At 42.6% G+C, this 17,035-nt stretch overlaps 1 protein-coding gene across 2 annotated transcripts in view; it reads left to right on the top strand.

The window, feature by feature from the left end:
• Positions 1-5,043: 5,043 nt before the first annotated feature.
• The window catches only part of CXADR (CXADR Ig-like cell adhesion molecule), a 32,674-nt gene continuing 20,682 nt past the window's right edge, over positions 5,044-17,035 (top strand). For both annotated transcript variants that reach the window (XM_030945420.1, XM_030945411.1), the window contains exon 1: positions 5,044-5,156. In XM_030945420.1, coding sequence (XP_030801280.1) covers positions 5,099-5,156 — 58 coding nt within the window. In that variant the 5' untranslated portion in view covers positions 5,044-5,098. The remainder of the gene's footprint in view (positions 5,157-17,035) is intronic.

Genomic DNA, 17,035 nt, shown 5'->3' with positions numbered 1-17,035 from the left:
ACCAGGCAATGTCAGCAATGCCAACCAGGAGAAACTTGGCTGCCTATCAGGACAGTGGCAGCTGAGTGGCAATTCAGGAAATGTCATGGGAGTCTTAAGTGGTAGGTACAGACACCAAGGAGACTGGTGAGTGCTAAAGTACCCTTTATGAATGCCTTGCACAAATAAAATAACCTGGAAGTTCATAATGCAGTCCAAGCCACCACAGGCTACTAGTTCTGCATTATTAAAACTTACCTGAGTAGGATTAGGTATGAAAGCCCATTGCCTCTGGCATTCCTGTGATTAACTTCCTGTTCAATTGTACTCTCCAAAGAGTTCCTTCCAGTATCTGAAGGGGACTACAAGGAAGATGGAGAAGGACTTTTCATCAAGAAATATAATGATAAGACAAAGAGTAATGGGTTCAACCTGAAAATCTTCAGCTCAGCTGCTAAGGGTGCATTTAAGATAAGACTTCTCTTCTGATAAGCTGAATTTCCTCATCACTTCTGCAAATCACATTTTTTTGTCCTTTTAAGAAAAGTGTTCTTCAATCATCACTGTGGTGAATATAAGCTCAGAAAAAATAGTTTGCAAGACTATGGGTCTGTATTGTCTATTGCATTAATGTTCCAGCCAACAGACATTACATTTTTACTGCCGTGCATGGACAATGAAAATGTGAACAAAAATAAATTTGAATACAAATATATAACTAAGAAAAGATAACACTCATATTTCTATAAAGATGAATCACATTATATACTCCTCTTCTGGACTTCAAACAAAGCAAATCTATTTTATAGTACATGGATTTTGCTTCCTTTTCACAGCAAAAATATAAAGGTTTAAGTCTGGGTTAACTCTAACCACCACTGGTAGTGGACTGCTCTTCCTTTCTCCTTTCTCCTTTCTCCTTTCTGTTTCAAAATGATGCAAACATCCAAGTAACTGCTGAGAGAAAATTATTCAAGACAAATTATTTTTCTAAGCTTTAATATTACATAGAGACAAAGGTGTAAATTGCTGCCCTCTTAAAACGTCTTTGCTAAAAATTGTCTCTCCAAAAAAGAGAAGCACAGCAAGGTGTGAATTTTACCCTGAGTGCAACTGTCACTTGACTGAGGTGCTAAATGGGAAAGCTGTTATTTGAACTAGAAACTAGACTGGCTCTCAAAAACATTAAGTCGAATTAAAGACAATTAAACCTTAGCCACTGATGGATAATTTTTCCTTTACTCCTCGTTTTCCCCAGTAATGGATTGTGTTTAGTTATCATTATAAAAAGGCTGTAAGTGCACGAAAGCTTTGTTGGAAACAGCCCAAGGTTGTTAAAGAAAAGTCAAACCCTGGTCACAGGGTGCAGCACACCCTGGGGAAGCTGAGGAAGGGGGTGGTGATCCCTCACTGGACTGTCCCAGTAGGGAGGTTGGAAAGCTGCTCTCAGGACTCTGCTCCGGGCTCTGCGGGCTGGGACTGAACATGAGAGCTGCGCTCTAAGCTTTATGATCAAATACTCAGCTCTCTGTAACTCTGCCTTCCCAAATCCTTTGCTGTAACCATCCCGAGTTGATGAGAACTCAGTGTAGACTATCTCTTGACTCTGGCAGCTATTTTCAGCATATCAGCCTGACCTGGCCCCGGGCTGGCTTAACTACTGCTGATAAGGGCAGTTAGTGCCAAAAAGCTCAGCAGGACAAGTGCCCGCTCCTCACATCGGGCACAGATGCCAGCATAAGCAATGACAAAATTCATTTTGGAAAAAATGTCTGCACAAATTAGACCTTCCTGTTCACACAGCTCTGGATATGGCGCCGAATAAAACTGAGCCCAGTTGATTGTCAGTCCTTCCCTTTCCCCTCCTGCCACCCAGCCACTCCCTTTTTTTACGCTAGCTGCCAGGCAGGCAAATAGCCAGGAAAACACTTCAGGGAGCTCAGCTGGCTGAAAATAAAAGGTCTTCATCTTTGTGCAGCCTGCCTTCCCAAACTATCTTATCCACTGGTGTCCTGACCTCCAGTGCCAGCACAAGGGCACATGTGGGAGTTTGGGGCTTGGGGGACAGCAGGACTATGGCACCTCCGATTTAAATGGCCAACCTCCAGGTGGGTTCACACTGAACACCAACAGCCTACAACAGAAATGGTCCTGCCCTCTTACCTCAATTCCCCAAACACTCCTTCATGCCTACTCTGGCCTGGGTTACAGAGTAAAGCGATGGAGTCTACTGATCCATCCCTTTTTCCAGAAGAATATGTGTCCCATATATGACTCCCTCCTATAACTATAAATCCAGACCCAAAGTCCCAAGGGTACTGTTTTCTCCTCCTCTTTATTTTTCTTCCCTATTTTTTTCCCCCTTGCCCTTCTTGAGAGATGCTGGTATCCACTTTAGGAACTACTTGTCCCTTTTGGGAATTTTGTCTCAGGCATTGCAATGGCTGATGACAGCAGCTCCTCCTGTACAGGACAGAAACTGAAACAGAAAACAAGCCTTGTTTTCCTTGTATGGCACGGACATGTCCTGTGTGACCTGTGTAACACAAGCATGGATGATTTCCATTTCACTGCTTCTGTATGTCAAGCCTGTGAGTAACTTCATTTGGTGCTCTTTTAGCCATGCCCTCAAGAAAATAAACCCATAGTAACCTCACTTCATGGAAGGTCAGGCACATAAGTAATTATGTAAAATTTAGAGAAGATTATATTGATTTTACGTTTTATTTCAAGTTATCTATAAGTTCAGCCTGAGACTGATGTAGGGGTAGTACTGAAGGGTTTTTTTACCATCAAACACATGAGATGGATTTTTTATATTTAACATAAAACATAAGATTATTGAGCATGGGACAGCATTCTCCATAAGAAAGATGAAAAATAATTTTCCATTTGCAAACTGTTTGTGGGTCTGGACTGCAGACCTCTGCTCTGGCAACATTTTCCTTGTTGACTGGATTCTGCCTTCATCCTGAAGCCTTTTCTGGGCTTGATCCAAAATACTGGCACTAGCAGAAATCTCTTTTAAAAAGTTTTGAACCTGACCTTTTCTTTTGTGAGTGGTCATTTTCACAGTTATCTCTTTCTCACATTGTGTTCCAGGAAGTAGAGGTCACTAAAAATCTACAGAATGTCACATCCTCTAATATACCTGCTTGTTTTATGCCTTTTCAGATGGACCAATGTTTGCAGAAGGGAAACAGGTGGGTTTTTTTTCTTTTTAAAAATAATTCTTAAACCCTGTTCATTTGCTGGAGTGTGAAAAGTTTTCAGGAGCATGAACTTGACTGCATCAGTGCTGCTTTTGATTTAAAGAAGACCAGAAATAGATCTGTCTAGGCTAGTCAAAGTGTGGAGCTCATGTTTTCTAGGTGCAGTACAGTATTAATTTTAATTACTAGCTAGGATTTATTTCACAGGAGGGTGAGCATCTCCATTCTAATGACGAATCATTTTCTCTTTCTGTAATGACTGTGATTGCCTCATTATACTTTCCTTGGTATATAATTTCTGTGTTGACACAAGTGGATGTACAGCAAAAAACCTCACTCATCCAGTCAGCCTGGGATACTCGACTCAGATTACCCTTTAAAGTCTGCAGCACATATAAAAAACCAGAAGAGTGCAAAACCTTAATACCCCTACTTTGAGGTTATGGTTCCTTTAGCTTCAGATTACATGAATATTTTATTTTCCTCACAGCAAGAAAAGATAGTTCTGTTCTATCATTAAATAAAATGCTTGAAACCTTCAAAACTGAAATTCTATGCTTTATGTATAGTATCCAGCATCTTATTGGGTAGATTTGTTTTTAAAAGGAGATCTAACAGACACTGTGAGTTGTCATGTCCTTACAAGATGTAAGCACTACTTATCTGAACCTTCACAGAAAATGACAATGCATTTGCCCTACTTATCAAAAAACTAATTCTGAGCTGGCAGGTAAAAGCTGCTGCTTTACTCAGAGTAACCAACCATTTTGAAGGACTTAAGTGCATGTTCACATAATCAAAATTCCAGCAGAAATGGAGACACTGCCAATTTCAGCACTTTATTGAATGAAAGGTGCAGCACCTCCTTTTTAGCTAAGTGCACCTGAAACAAACCCTATATGATGCCCAGTCAATCCAATGCTTTTGACAAGGGCAAAAAAAATTGTTTTCTAAACTCTCACCTCATACATACAGAATGTAATCATAGAAAATGTATTTCAAGTTTATTTATCACAGAAAAATAACGAATTATATCACTTTCAAAATTTGTTTGGAATGAAAATCTGGATTGCACAACCTTTATGTAAATATTTGGTTATGGCAGCATTTTCCCAATAGAGACTGAGCTGTGGACATAACAAAGGGTACCAAAACTACTTAACCCTTTACAAGTGTCAGAAGCACATTTGTATCCAACAGCTTTGCTGTTGCAGTATGTTGTGACACACACAGGGGAATAAATTAATGCAAAATAAACTTCATCAATAACGTATCTGATGGTTTCATAAACGTATCTGATGGCTTTGCTGCACGTGAAGCACGATCCGGTTCCTTCTGGAACCGGCGAGGGCTGCTATTGAACCAAAGTCTGCTTTGTGCCCTTCCCCACACGCTCTCGTCTCCCTTTTGTCTCCTGAGCGAGCTTTCCACAATTCCAGATCTTTCACCGCAAGACGTGTGCGCCGCACAAGGAGCGCACAAGGCGCCACAGCCGCGTTGCCATGGGGACCGAGACACGTCTGCCCGGCGCTCGCAGGCATCGCAAGGGACCAGCGCTCCCGACGGCACCGGAGCTCTGCTCGCCGCACCGCGGGCGTCCCTCCGCCTACCGCGGGCACCCCCCCGCCGCTCGCACCGCGTGTTTCTCCCCGTCCGCGCTGCCGGCCGGGCGGGCGGCGGGGCAGCCCCGGCGGACCCCGGAGGCGCGGCGGGCCGGCGCTGCGGGCGGCCCCGGGCCGGCGTCGGCGGGCGCAGGTGCCGCGGGCGGGGCGGGCGCTGCGGAGCCGCGGCGGGGCGGGGAGCGGCCGGAAGTGACGGGGCCGGGCCGGGCTGATTCACCTGCTGGGCGGTGCGCGGGGCGCAGCCCGGGCACGGAGCCGCCGCCGCCGCCGGGTGCCCGCCGCGCCATGGAGCCGCCGCTGCTGCCGCTGCTCGGCGTGTCCCTCGTGCTGCTCTGCTCCGCAGGTGGGCGCAGGTGGAAGGGACGGGACGGGACCGACGGGACCGACGGGAGGGAAAGGGAAGGAGAGAAAAGGAGCGAGAGAGGGGAGGGCGGGAGGCGGCGGCGGCTCTGTGGGGCTGGGAGGAAGCGCGGCGGGGCTGAGGGGGCTGCTGCCCGCACGGCGGCCGCCCCGGGGGCTGGGGTGCGCCGCACCTCCGCCCCTGCGCGTGTGGGGTCCCCGCCGTGTGTGTGGGCGTGAGGGGGTCTCCGCCCTGTGTGTGTGTGAGAGAGAGACTGTGTGTGCGGGTCTCGGCTGTGTGCGGGTCTCGGCCGGGTGCGGGTCTCCATCGCTCGTGTATTCCCCGTTCCCCCAGCCCCTCTGCCCTGCCCGCCCTCAGCCCGGGGCGCGGTGCCCGGCCGCGCGCTGGCGGTGGGGCCGCGCCGCGGAGCCGACCTGGGCTTTGTTCGCCCTCAGCGCGGCTGCCGAGCTTTATCTGCCGCCTCTCCCTCCCCTTCCCCCGCCGCTCTCCCGGGCAGCCTCCGGTGCGGCCGCCGTGCCCGCCCGGTGTCTCCCGGCCGCAGCGGCGGAGTCGGGGAAAACCGACGTGGAAAGAGCAAAAAGGGAAAAAAAAAGAAAATTTCCAACCCCAACCCTGCGTGTTTAGCACTTCCAGCATCCAGGCTGGCTCTGCTGTTGAGGGGGTGGAAGGGGCCGGGTGGCTCCCGGAGAGCCCTCGGAACGCGTTTGTCCAAACCCGATGGACACGATGGAGCCCTGCGGAGGAAGCGTGAGAGGATTGGAGGGTGGGAGGCAAGGAGTTGAATTGGATGGACCTCAACGCATTTGTTTTTCGTGATGAAAGAAAACAAAGGAGTAGATAGTCTCAAACAAAAAAAGCAATCAACCATACCCAGAACCCACACATACCAAATCAAACGTGCCTAGGCTGCTAAAAAGCAGGCAGATGTTTTTCATCTCAAATCCTAGATGTTATTAGATGCCTGTAATGAATTTGGCTGCCATATCAGTGTTCTCTAAGCATATCTCTAAAATAAAAGCAAGTTTTCACTAAAGTTGACCCAAACTTAAATGAAACTATAAAAGGTGAGAAAACACCCATGGAGGCTCAGCTTCACAGTAAAATGTATATCAGTTGTGTCAGGAGGTCAGGTTTTATTTCCTATTGAAATGTTAATGCCTGTGTTGATGTCACTGCTGTTTTGGGAAATTACTCATGGGTTCAAAATTGTGTGTCTGTAATGGAATGGTGAACTCTGATCTCCTGAATGAAAGGGAATAGGTAGTTCTGCATCAAATGTGTTTCCTGAAGCAGAGTTAGAAACAAGGTAGATGCTGTGGGTTACTAGTATTTAGTTGGCAAGGTTAGTAATCAAGATTTATATTGAAACACTTCATGTAACGAAAACTGTGAAAAGAACTTACTGTGAGTAGAATTATATGTGCTGCATTTGCACTGCTAGGTTATCAAAGGCTATGATTATAAAAATTAGGATTAATTAATGTAAGAGGAAATGTCAATCCATAAAAGAATTTTACACTTTAGTTCTGCTGAAGGATACAGGTGTCTTTAGATCTCAGTGTGAAATTGACTTTGTAAAAAAATATTCCTAATAAAAACACACATACCTCTTTCATGCAGTTATTTGAGTGACTGTACTCTAGAACATATATATCTCACAGTCCTCCAAAGGAAATAATTGAATAATCTGTGTATGGTAGGAGTTGATATGTCCTCTGAGCTAGCATGTGTTCTTTCCCATCAGCAGAGTTACGGTTTCTGGGTCTGTGCTGCAGATAGACATTGCTTCCTTCACTGAAGGAGCAGATGTCAGTAAGTTGCTGTTCTCCATATGGACCAAACTTAGAGAAAGCTATTTTTTGTGCAGTTGAGTGAGAGCTGTTGTCAGTGAAGCATTGCCTAGGTGCCGAAGTTACTTGAATTTGTGGTGGTTGTGGTTTAACCCTAGTAAGAAACTAAGACCACCTACATGGTCACTTGTTCGCCTTGTGTTGAGATGAGGGAGAGACTTGGAAGGGTAAAAATGAGAAAACTCCTGGGTGGAGATGAAGATAGTTTAATGGGGAAAGGAAAATCCATGCATGCCAGCAAAGCAAAAGAAGGAATGAATTCACCGCCTCCCATGGGCAAGGAGATGCTCAGCTGTCCCCAGGAAAGCTGGGCTCTGTCACACCTAAGGGTGGCTTGGCAAGAGAAACATTGTCACTCTGAACATCCCCACTTCCTTCTTCACCCAGCTGTGTTCGGTGATCCTGGCGTCTTGTGGTGTGGCACTGTCTCCTTGGATATACAGAAAGTAATCTCATTCCATTTGGTGCAAATTCAAATTTGTGTAGGGTTTTCAGCGACTAAGAATAAATACAGGTGCTGAACTTGTGATCCCAATTTAACAAATACGATAATTTATGGCTTTTAAGCTGCTGAAAATGTGTAACGTCAGAACACAAATTTCCAATAATTGAAAATGTTAACATAGCCACGTTATACATATACAAAGACATGCTAAAAAAAGATACTGCATGCATATGCACACTGACACATTTAACCTTTGGAGGAAGGTTTTACAAAACAGTAATGGCTGTGCAGATAGATGCCCCAACTGAGGATGAGTCTGAGTAGAGTGTTAAGGTAAATAATTGGGTAGGAACTTCTTTAGTCTGTAGTGATATCTTGCTGCTCTTGTGGTGGGTTTTATGGGCATTTTGTTTTTTTGTTTGCAGTGGTAATAGTTGGTAATTTTGTACTCTGTTGAAATTCTGCAATGTATGATGCTTTATTAATAGAACTGTAAGCTTTTAAATAAGGTAAAAGTTCTGGTAAACCTTAGGAAAATCTGTAGTTATTGCCCTGTTGTTAAACTTGCAAAAGTAATTCCAATACCATGCATGCAGGAGTAGAACCTAATGCAGGCATGGTAAATCAGCATTAGGTGGTTGATACACTTTGCCAAATAAGTATAATAAGGAACTTAAGCCTGTTCATGTTTTTATGCATGCAATAAGATCTTGCAGAACCTTAAATTAGAAGTGTGACTACCACAGGAGTTTAATGATGACTCCCAGTCTTTTAATTGCTAAACGTGGGGCATTTCATCTGTTGGGCAGTAATTGAACAAGATGCAGAGTTCAGGTTCTTCTAAAGTGTCCATTGATGTGAGAAGTTACCTGAAATTTGGCACCCGTTTCCTGGATATTAGATTTTTAAGGAGTATGAAAGTCTTTAACCAGAGATTTCTTAATCAGCTGTTAGTCAACTGCTGTGACATCCACCACAACATCTGAATTAGTGATTTTTCCTTAGCTAATCTGTGTTTCCCAGAAGGTATTTCATGTGTTGAGAATGCTGCTGCAGAGATTATTATAACTCATCACTTTGGTCTCCTCTGACTGCCCCCCTGTGTTGCATCAAACTTCAGCTGCCTCTCTGTCTTCACTTCCAGTTCTTGCCTCTTCCACAGCCAAGCCCACTTACAGACAGATGAAACTATCCCTCCTGAGTGTCTGGTTTGGCTTCTGTTGCTGCTTTATGAAAAATATTTGTGCCCATGTTTTTATATGAGCATGTGTATGCTTTGCTATAATTCCATTCACACTTCAAGAAAGTAATCTTGAATATCTTTAAATCTGCCTCAGTGTTGCAGCATATTAAAACTCCTTTGCCACAGTCCCTGCAGAAGTTTGTACAGACTAGGAAGCTTGGTTTTGGGGCAAGTATTGCTTCAACATACTTCCACAATAATTTAATCAATTGTTTGCATGTTACATAAGCTTTTAATGACAGGAATCCTTTTTGGTCTCCTTGCAACTTCTGATTGATTTCTTGAAACCTTTAGATACTGTGAAACATAATAAATATGGAGAAATTTTAACAACTGCGTGGCTCAGTGGCATGGAAGGAATCTATGTGTCCCCACCCCCTCTACTACAGCAATGTAGTTGCACTTTCTTTTTTCCTGTTTCTTTCTTTTTTTCCCCTTCCTTTTTAGGGAATTCCTCTTTTACTCCTTTGCACCTTTCAGGAGATGGCTCAGAGAAAAGTCTCTTCAGCCAGGTGCCCCGGAGTAAGCGGCAGGAAGTCACAGTTCAGTGTAAACCTGTTTCAGTAGCAGCTGCAATGTAAGCAGCCCTTGCATCCTAGCTGGTGCTTTCCTTGACTGCAGTTGTAAACGGGTCTTAGTTGCTGAAAACTTTAATTTTTAACTGCTTAGATCACATGATTTGAAAGAAGGCAGTGTTTTACCACCAATTTGCCCTGGTACAGGGCAGGAATGAGTGACAGGAAGGATGGCAGAAGAGCATTAGGAGGAAAACGTGTTCTGTTTGATCAGTGTTTTCCCAAAGCAGGGAAATACCTGTAAAACCTTGGCTTGGAGAGAGCTTAGTCTAGGAGTAAGACTACATGGCTAAATCAGGCAATCAGTCAAATGTCTAGATGTCACATCAAAGGTTATTTTTGCATCCCATTTGAAGTTATACCTGGCATTCATCTGGCTCCATAGTGAGCTAGTTCAGGGAGTTTAAAGTTATAAAAAGAATAATTTTTTTCTGCAGTCAGTTTTCTGCCTGTTCCTTTTCCTGATCCAATTCAATGAGATCAAGTCTGAATTATAGCAAGGGGGTGTCAGCTGCAACCTCAAATGCACATGGGTGGAATATATTATTGCTATTGTTTATTTATTAATTTCTATAAATGTCACCTACTTAATGGGTCATGTGTTCAAAACGTGATAAAAAGGCAAGATTTGGAGCTTTATTGGTTTTGCACTGGAGCCATTCACTGGTGCTCTGATGTCCTTTAGCTGCTGTCAGGATGCATTTGAGGTACTTGATGCTTGCAAGTTGTGCAGTTGCACTTGCTGCTACATTTTTTAACAGATTTGTTTTTCATGCCCTACAGCTAAAGCCTATATGCTTAGTATGCTGAAAAATGATTAGTCAACAAGAACTATGTGGTGTGTTGGAGGGAAAGATGAGGATTTGATACATTCTCAACTGTTCGAACTTGTACAGAATTAGTTTGCATGAGGAAGTTTCCTGTATTGACTTATCCTGCATCTTCAGTTCTTTGTTTTAGATGTATTAACAGTATAAGCTACAAAGAATATTTACTCTCAGTTTTAAGGCATGTAAAAATTAACCTGTATATGTAAAAAAATATGGTTTAGTCTCCCTAAATTTTTAAATGATTAGTTAATGTCGTGGCTAATTCTTTGAGCTTATTCCTGTCAGTCTGTTACATGGTGGGAGTAGGGCAGGGAGGGAAACACGAGCGGGCAGACAAGATGTTTTTCTCTGACATTATGATGCTTCACCTTTATATTTGAAAGAAATGAAACAGTAACAAGAAAAGAGCCCAAAATCAACTCTGTGCTACTGAGTAGAAGTTGTCAATCTTAATGCCAAACTTGCATGTACTCGGGAAAAAGCATTGCATGTTCATTAGCTCGGAAGAGCCAAAGCCTCTTTACTCAAGTGCAAATAATATGGCTGCTCAGTTAAGTGTTGGATTGTAGTGAACTCCCTGATGCATCGACTGACAGATGTGCCCAATGCATTCACACTGCCAGCGAGCTGCTTCATTCAGCTCCCTTTTAAATGCCATCAAATTGGCAGGAAAAAGATCGAATCATGTGCCTTCATTGCTTAGTGATTGTGTAAGCCTCCAGTATCCTTCTGTAATGGGAAAGTGACTTGAAGAGCTAAAGGCAAAACAACCTGTGCAGCTGGCCTAGACTTGGGAGAGAGAGGGCAGGATTTCGTGTGAGTCATGTCAGGATTTCGGCTCTGATCTTTTTATTTTTTTGTGTAAAAAGTTTGTAAGGTTGGCCTTCATTTCATTTTACACTTCTCAATACTGTTTCTAGATGGTTCCTTAAAGTGCAGTCTGAAGGTACAGTGTCACATTGCACCTGTCCCCATTAGAGATGTGATGTGGTTACATCTGATGTGTAGCTTCCTATCTGCTCTGCTTGTTGCCCCTTCCAGCCGCGGCATTGGATTCCTTCTCCCTTCCCTTGTGTCAGAGCAGCCTCGTGCAGCTGCTGCCAAAGTCCATCCAGCTGATACCACAGAAAACTTGGAACTCATTGTGGTCTTCTGGAGATACCGGGCTAAACACTACTCCTCTGCTTAAAACTAATCTTAATCCCAGTTTGTGTTACACTATCCCCTCCCCCTTTCGGTTGCCTCCCGAAAGCTTATCCTTCCCTTCAGTAAGGAGATCTGAATGCCCCCTCTCTCCACTTGATAAGCACGTCCCTCTCAGGGAAGGTCATCAGCCAGCAGTTGCTAGGAGACGGGCTGGTGGCTTTGGGTTTAGCAACCCAAAAGCTTCAAGAATGTGCTGAACAAGTAAGAAGCACAAGGACAGTTGCAAAAGAAAGGGATGTTGGAGAGAATCTGAAGGCAAAGGGTGTGTTGAGGAAAAAACGAAGTTGTGAGAAAAAAAAAGACAATTCAAGTTTTAGCCTGTGATGTTGAGGTTGCATAGCTGTTTCAGCTGATCTCGGTGAACTGTGGTGGGAAGTGAAATCAAGCTCATGCTGTGTATTTGCAGAGTTGGAGTTATTGGTAGTTTTGTTTATATGAGCCTTTAAGTTAAGAATTTTTTATTAGATTGGGAGGATGTGTAACTTGTAGCTCAATTGTGCAGTACCTTTTAAACTGGGGCAGCGGTATGCTACACTACACAAATTGGAGCTATTTATTAATTTAATGCTGTCTGAAGACTTCCAGAATTATAGAGATTTTTTTAATGTCTTTGAAGAAGTGTGCATAGTCAGTTTCCTGTCTAGTTTTTTTTTCCTCTTTTTAACTAGTGTGATTTGACAGAGGATTTGTGGATTCAAGTAAATGTGCCTCAGAACAGTGGTGCTTCTCCCCCACCCTGCTCAGAGGAAGTAAAATTTGGAAATACAAGCCCACTGTTTTGAGACCCAGCAGCAGAGTTGACTATCCAGGATAGTAGATAGTTTCCCAAGCTTATTCTTATGTGTAGGGGGATTTTTTTTTGGGTGTGTTTCATTTTGTGTTGTTTCTTGTTTGGGTTTTTTGTTGTTGTTGTGTTTTATTTTTTGGTTGTTGTTGTTTTGTTGTTTGCTTGGGGTTTTTTTTAAAGTGCCCTACTGTTTCATCAGCCTTCTTCTTGTAGCTTATGGCAAACACTTATTTCATGCAAATAAGTCTTTTCTCTGCCACCTTTTATCTTTACCATCGGTGGAAAAAGTGTTCTGAAAACTGGGATTTTGGTCATTTAGCCTCTTTGAGCTATTGGTGAGGTAGCTGAGGTGAAATGTGCAAGACAGGGTTTTAAAATCTTGCCCCTACTAACATTAAGTGTGTAAAACTCTAGCTCTTTTCTACAAAAATTGCTGTGTGGATGTAGTTTCCTGAACTGTTTTTATATCTAGTTTGGGACTAAAGTAGGAAGGAGGAAGCTGTCTGGAGCCAAGTCTGTCCTAGGTGAGTGCTTTTATTCCTGGGCTGCCTTTACTTTCTCTGGCTCTGGCATAAACTGTCTTTTCTGCATAGTAGGAGAGTTTCACTAAGATCTGTGACTCCAGTTTAGAGAGCACTGACCTGGGAAGTCTGAAATTCAGGTGTGAACATCTTTTGTCTTAATTTTACTGCCTTTGAGGATTAACCAGTGCTCTGCCTAGTGGACTTAGGCTAGTGTAGAAAGGTAAGTCTTCATCTTCTCTCTAACCATTTTGCATTGGGCCTTTTTGAGGTTTAAGTAGAATACTCGGTACAGTAATGTCACTAGCCCTGGAAATGTTAGGTTTAAGTAGGCTTATTCCTTTTGCTGAAATGTGTTTTTGGGTGTTTTTACCACTACAGTGAACTGTGCTTACCTCTGAAATTTGTATCATTGCATTGTATGATAACAACGCTTAGGGTGTGAAGCATGGAAAAAATGTGGTCTGTGAAGCATGTTAAATAGTAACTGTTTAACACTTGATATTAGCAGGACAGTACTTTCTTTGTCAGGAAAGGCTTTGTGATTTGCCTTTATCAGCATGGGATTATCCTAAAAACTGAATTCTTTGTGGAGTTCTAAAATAGAATGTACTAAAACCAAAGCTCTTTACGCATGTGGATTCAGATGCAGTAATGCTGTGAGACTTTTTCTTCTCTTGTTTTATTTACTGCTGCATTATTACCTAGCTTTTGTTAGTTCCTGACCAGTTGTTTTATTGTTCCTGTCCTTCATCTCTCGCTTGTTTTACCTCCACTGATGTTACTGTGAAGCCTGAATATTCTTTGATATCTAGATACCTGGCTAAATTAATAGGATGTGGATGTGTGTTGAAATCTATCTTGTAACATTTTGAGTTTCATTCTCATCTCAAAAATGCCCAAGTCTATTGAATTTGCTTTCTAAAGAGAAGACTGTTAATTTTTTTTTAATCTTTCTATTAAACTTCCTTTTTATTGACATTGTTCCTTTAATGGTTTAATTGTTTGCTAAGCTAAAGGTTACTGTTTAGGGACTGTCTTTGTGTTACAGAGTTTATGACATGTGAAGAGTTAGAGTCACCAAAGCTTCATAGTGTTTTGGGCCCAAGTTTGAAAGCTGTAACTGTGTCAGGTCTTTTTGCTCTTGTAGGTAAGGTGTAGAAACTGAGAATCCAAATCTGAAGCTGGGCCATTCTTTTTCAACTTTTTTTACCTTTTGGGGAGGGGTCTCACTGATAAATTTAGAATGTGGTTTTGTTTCTCACTTGTGGCAAAACAGCATAACTGCAGCTTTTTGGCCATCTCAGCTGTGCTGATGTGACAGCTCCTGGGTGCTGCAAAAACCACTAAAATAAGTAATGCCAAATATTTGTTTCCCTTTTTTCCTTTGTGAAGGCAGCTTTTAATCCAGTTACTTGATCAGCAGGAGCCTGCCTTGCAGGCATTCCCTTTGGCTGCTGAGGATGCTGACGTTTGGCATTGTGAGGAAGCAGGACATGATTGTGGGATGGTGGCTGCTTGTGGGGATATCAGCCTTGGAGACTTTGTTTGTGTTAGATTGTGCCACTAAACACCAGGGAGTCTCCTCAGCCAGGCACTCCTCCGTGTGTACCTTCCTCCCTGCACACTCCCTGCTTGCTAAGGGCGTAAACTCGACTCACTCACTCCTACAGGGCCTGAGTTCAGAAGTGCAGGTTTGAGATAAGATGCTGTAGAACTGTCTCAGTGAAAGTGGGAAAGGTTGGGCAGCTTTGTTCTGTAAAGTCATTACAGCTAGCTGAGAAAAGTAGGAGATGAACTGTGGAGTAGAGACATATTCAGAAGTAAAGTGGGGTTGTTGGAGAGGTAGTTTTTGAGGCTGAAATCTGCAAGGTGAAAAGATTTGATCACAGGTACATCTCTAATCTGCATTTGAAATAAAAGTCTAAGCTGAAGTCTCTTAAGTGAATTTTATAGCTTATGGCTCTCAAAGCAGTAATGTGCATTTCTGGTGGTGGTCTTTGCTTGCTACTTAAGGCCACATTTTGTGGGAAAAAGCATTTTTATATTTAGAGTCTCTGCTTGTTTGCAGTCAGGTATTGGCAAACAAGACTGGTTTTGGAAAGCCTGGTGGTAAAATATTCTGAAGATGCAGTTGCAGGTGGGTCACACTAAGTAGAACAGCATCTCTGAACTCAACTCTTGCTCTGTAGAATCTGCCCTGTTCCCCATGCAGGGAGGGACTGTGTCTGCCGGGTTGCATAACCTTCTGTGGCACTGCCCTATCTGATGCCACAAACATTCATGCCAAATTTAGATGCACACTTACATTTGTGTAAGCCAGCAATGCAGAATTGCAATGTGCCCTGATTAAATAAGAAAATACTAAATGCATAAGTAGTTCATAGAGTAATTTCCTTTCTGTTATTTATTAGTATATATCACAGCTCTGCTTAGATCTGTGTTGGAATGAAGAAAGCTTTGCTCCATTTTAATTTTTTGTCTGCTTTTTATTTTGAAGATTATTTTATACTAGAAACCAACTTCTATCGATTCCATAAAATATTTAAATTTTCCTAGATTATTCTTAATAATAATGTTGTTTGCTAAACTGTGTTCTACTTGAGTGATACTTAGAAGTAAGTTCAGATATTCAGAAGGAAAGAGTTTTTCTAAAGACTTGCTATGGGTTTGCACTCCTTCAGAAATTATATGAAAAACTTGTTCAGTCATACAGATATAGTTTGCAATGCTCTTTAGGGTCAGTTCCCCAGAAAAAGAGTATTTTATTCCACCTTAAGAAACTTAAATCTGAATGTTCAGAAAGCAAATAGTGTATTGGCCTCTTACTTCTTCTGATACAAACTTTTGTAAGGGATAATACTTATTATTCTTCATCAAGGGAAGGGTGCTTTTCTCAACCAGTCACAAATATTCATTTGTTTGCCACAGCTGAATATGGCACATGTTCTCCTTGCAAAATACTTTGAAAACAATATTCAGTCGTTTGGATCAGGTGCACTTCAAAGTTGACTTTCAGGGGTTTTCTTGAGAGCTTGTTGTGTTCTTCTGAGTCTACACTTTGCAATAATTTATTTGCTGCAGTTAGAAATTAGATATTTTAATGATAAGCATATTTGAGTAAGTAGGATGAATGACTTGAGTCACTTATCTGTGTCTAAACCAGAAAAGTTATCTGAAAAGGGTCTGAAATTTTATCCATTAAACCGTGCTAACCAAAGCAAATACAGACCTTCCTTCAGCTCGTGATAAAATGTCTGCCTGTCATGTACTAGCAGTTGGATACCACAGTGGATCCTCTTATGTTTGGAGGAGCATATATAAGTAAATAGAATCTCCCTGATTTGAGTGGAAACTGAAGGGGTAAATCTTGGGAAAAATGGAGAAAATGTCATCCTGTCACTGTGATTGCTTCATGTAGATCTTTAATGCAGTTGCAGAATTGTTTGTGTTGGACATGACCTCGGTCACATCCAACCTTGTGCTCCAAACAGCAGCAACTCTGAGTACTTTGGTCTTCTCTGTAACACCTGTCCAATTTTTCTCTCTTATTCTTTACTGCTCATGTGATAGTAGAAGGTTTTCATGTGGCACTGGAGTCCCATGCTGCTTTCAGCTTTAGCTGTGTTTTGACTTCCCTGCAGGCGTGCTGCATGCCTGGGCAATATTTGTGTATTCTTCCCTTGATAGGCTGTTCTTGCTTCTTCCTCCTTAGGCCAAGCTGCTGATTAATCTGTTTATTTTGCTGGGTTTTGAGATGTACTCTTTGTGTGTGGTTAGTAATTGTTCTTAAATACTCCACAGTTTTCTTGAGCTCTTTTGCTTTTTAGAACTGGATTCCACAAAACTCTGGCTACTAGGCGAGACAGTCTGCTCATATGAAGTGCAGGGTCTGTGCTGGATTTGCCTTCTTCCTCTCAGGATTTTATTAGTCACTCTTTCATGGCCAAGTGGTCATGGTCAAGGCTGCTGTTGATCCCATCCCTGGCAAGTTCTTGGGGTTTTTTCCTTGAAAGCAGTCTCAAGAAAGCATCAAATGGGGATTGACTCATTTAGTGCTGTTTTCCTAAGAAATCTTTGAGAAACCTCTTAGATTTTGTCTCCTGCTGCGTTGCCCTGCTAGTAGATGTCACAGAGGTGAAGTAGTAACCAGTCTCTGTCATTTTTAGAAACTTTCTGGAACTGCTGAAATAGTTTTCGTCAGGTTCTTATCCTGACCATGTGATTTGTAACAAACTTTGACTGTGGTGTTTCCTTTAACCCTGACCCACAAGCTCTTAGCCAGTCTGTTGTCTGTCCTGTAGAGCAGCTTTTTGTGTTCCAGCTACTCCTACAGGTAGAGGGCAGGTCACCTGCTGTTCTTCCCTTCCTGGCTTTGTTTAAAAGCTTGTGTCCACTGATGAC

Source organism: Camarhynchus parvulus, chromosome 1 (assembly GCF_901933205.1).
Source record: "Camarhynchus parvulus chromosome 1, STF_HiC, whole genome shotgun sequence".
NCBI classification, from domain to species: domain Eukaryota; kingdom Metazoa; phylum Chordata; class Aves; order Passeriformes; family Thraupidae; genus Camarhynchus; species Camarhynchus parvulus.
This window is presented reverse-complemented; position numbering and strand designations above follow the sequence as displayed.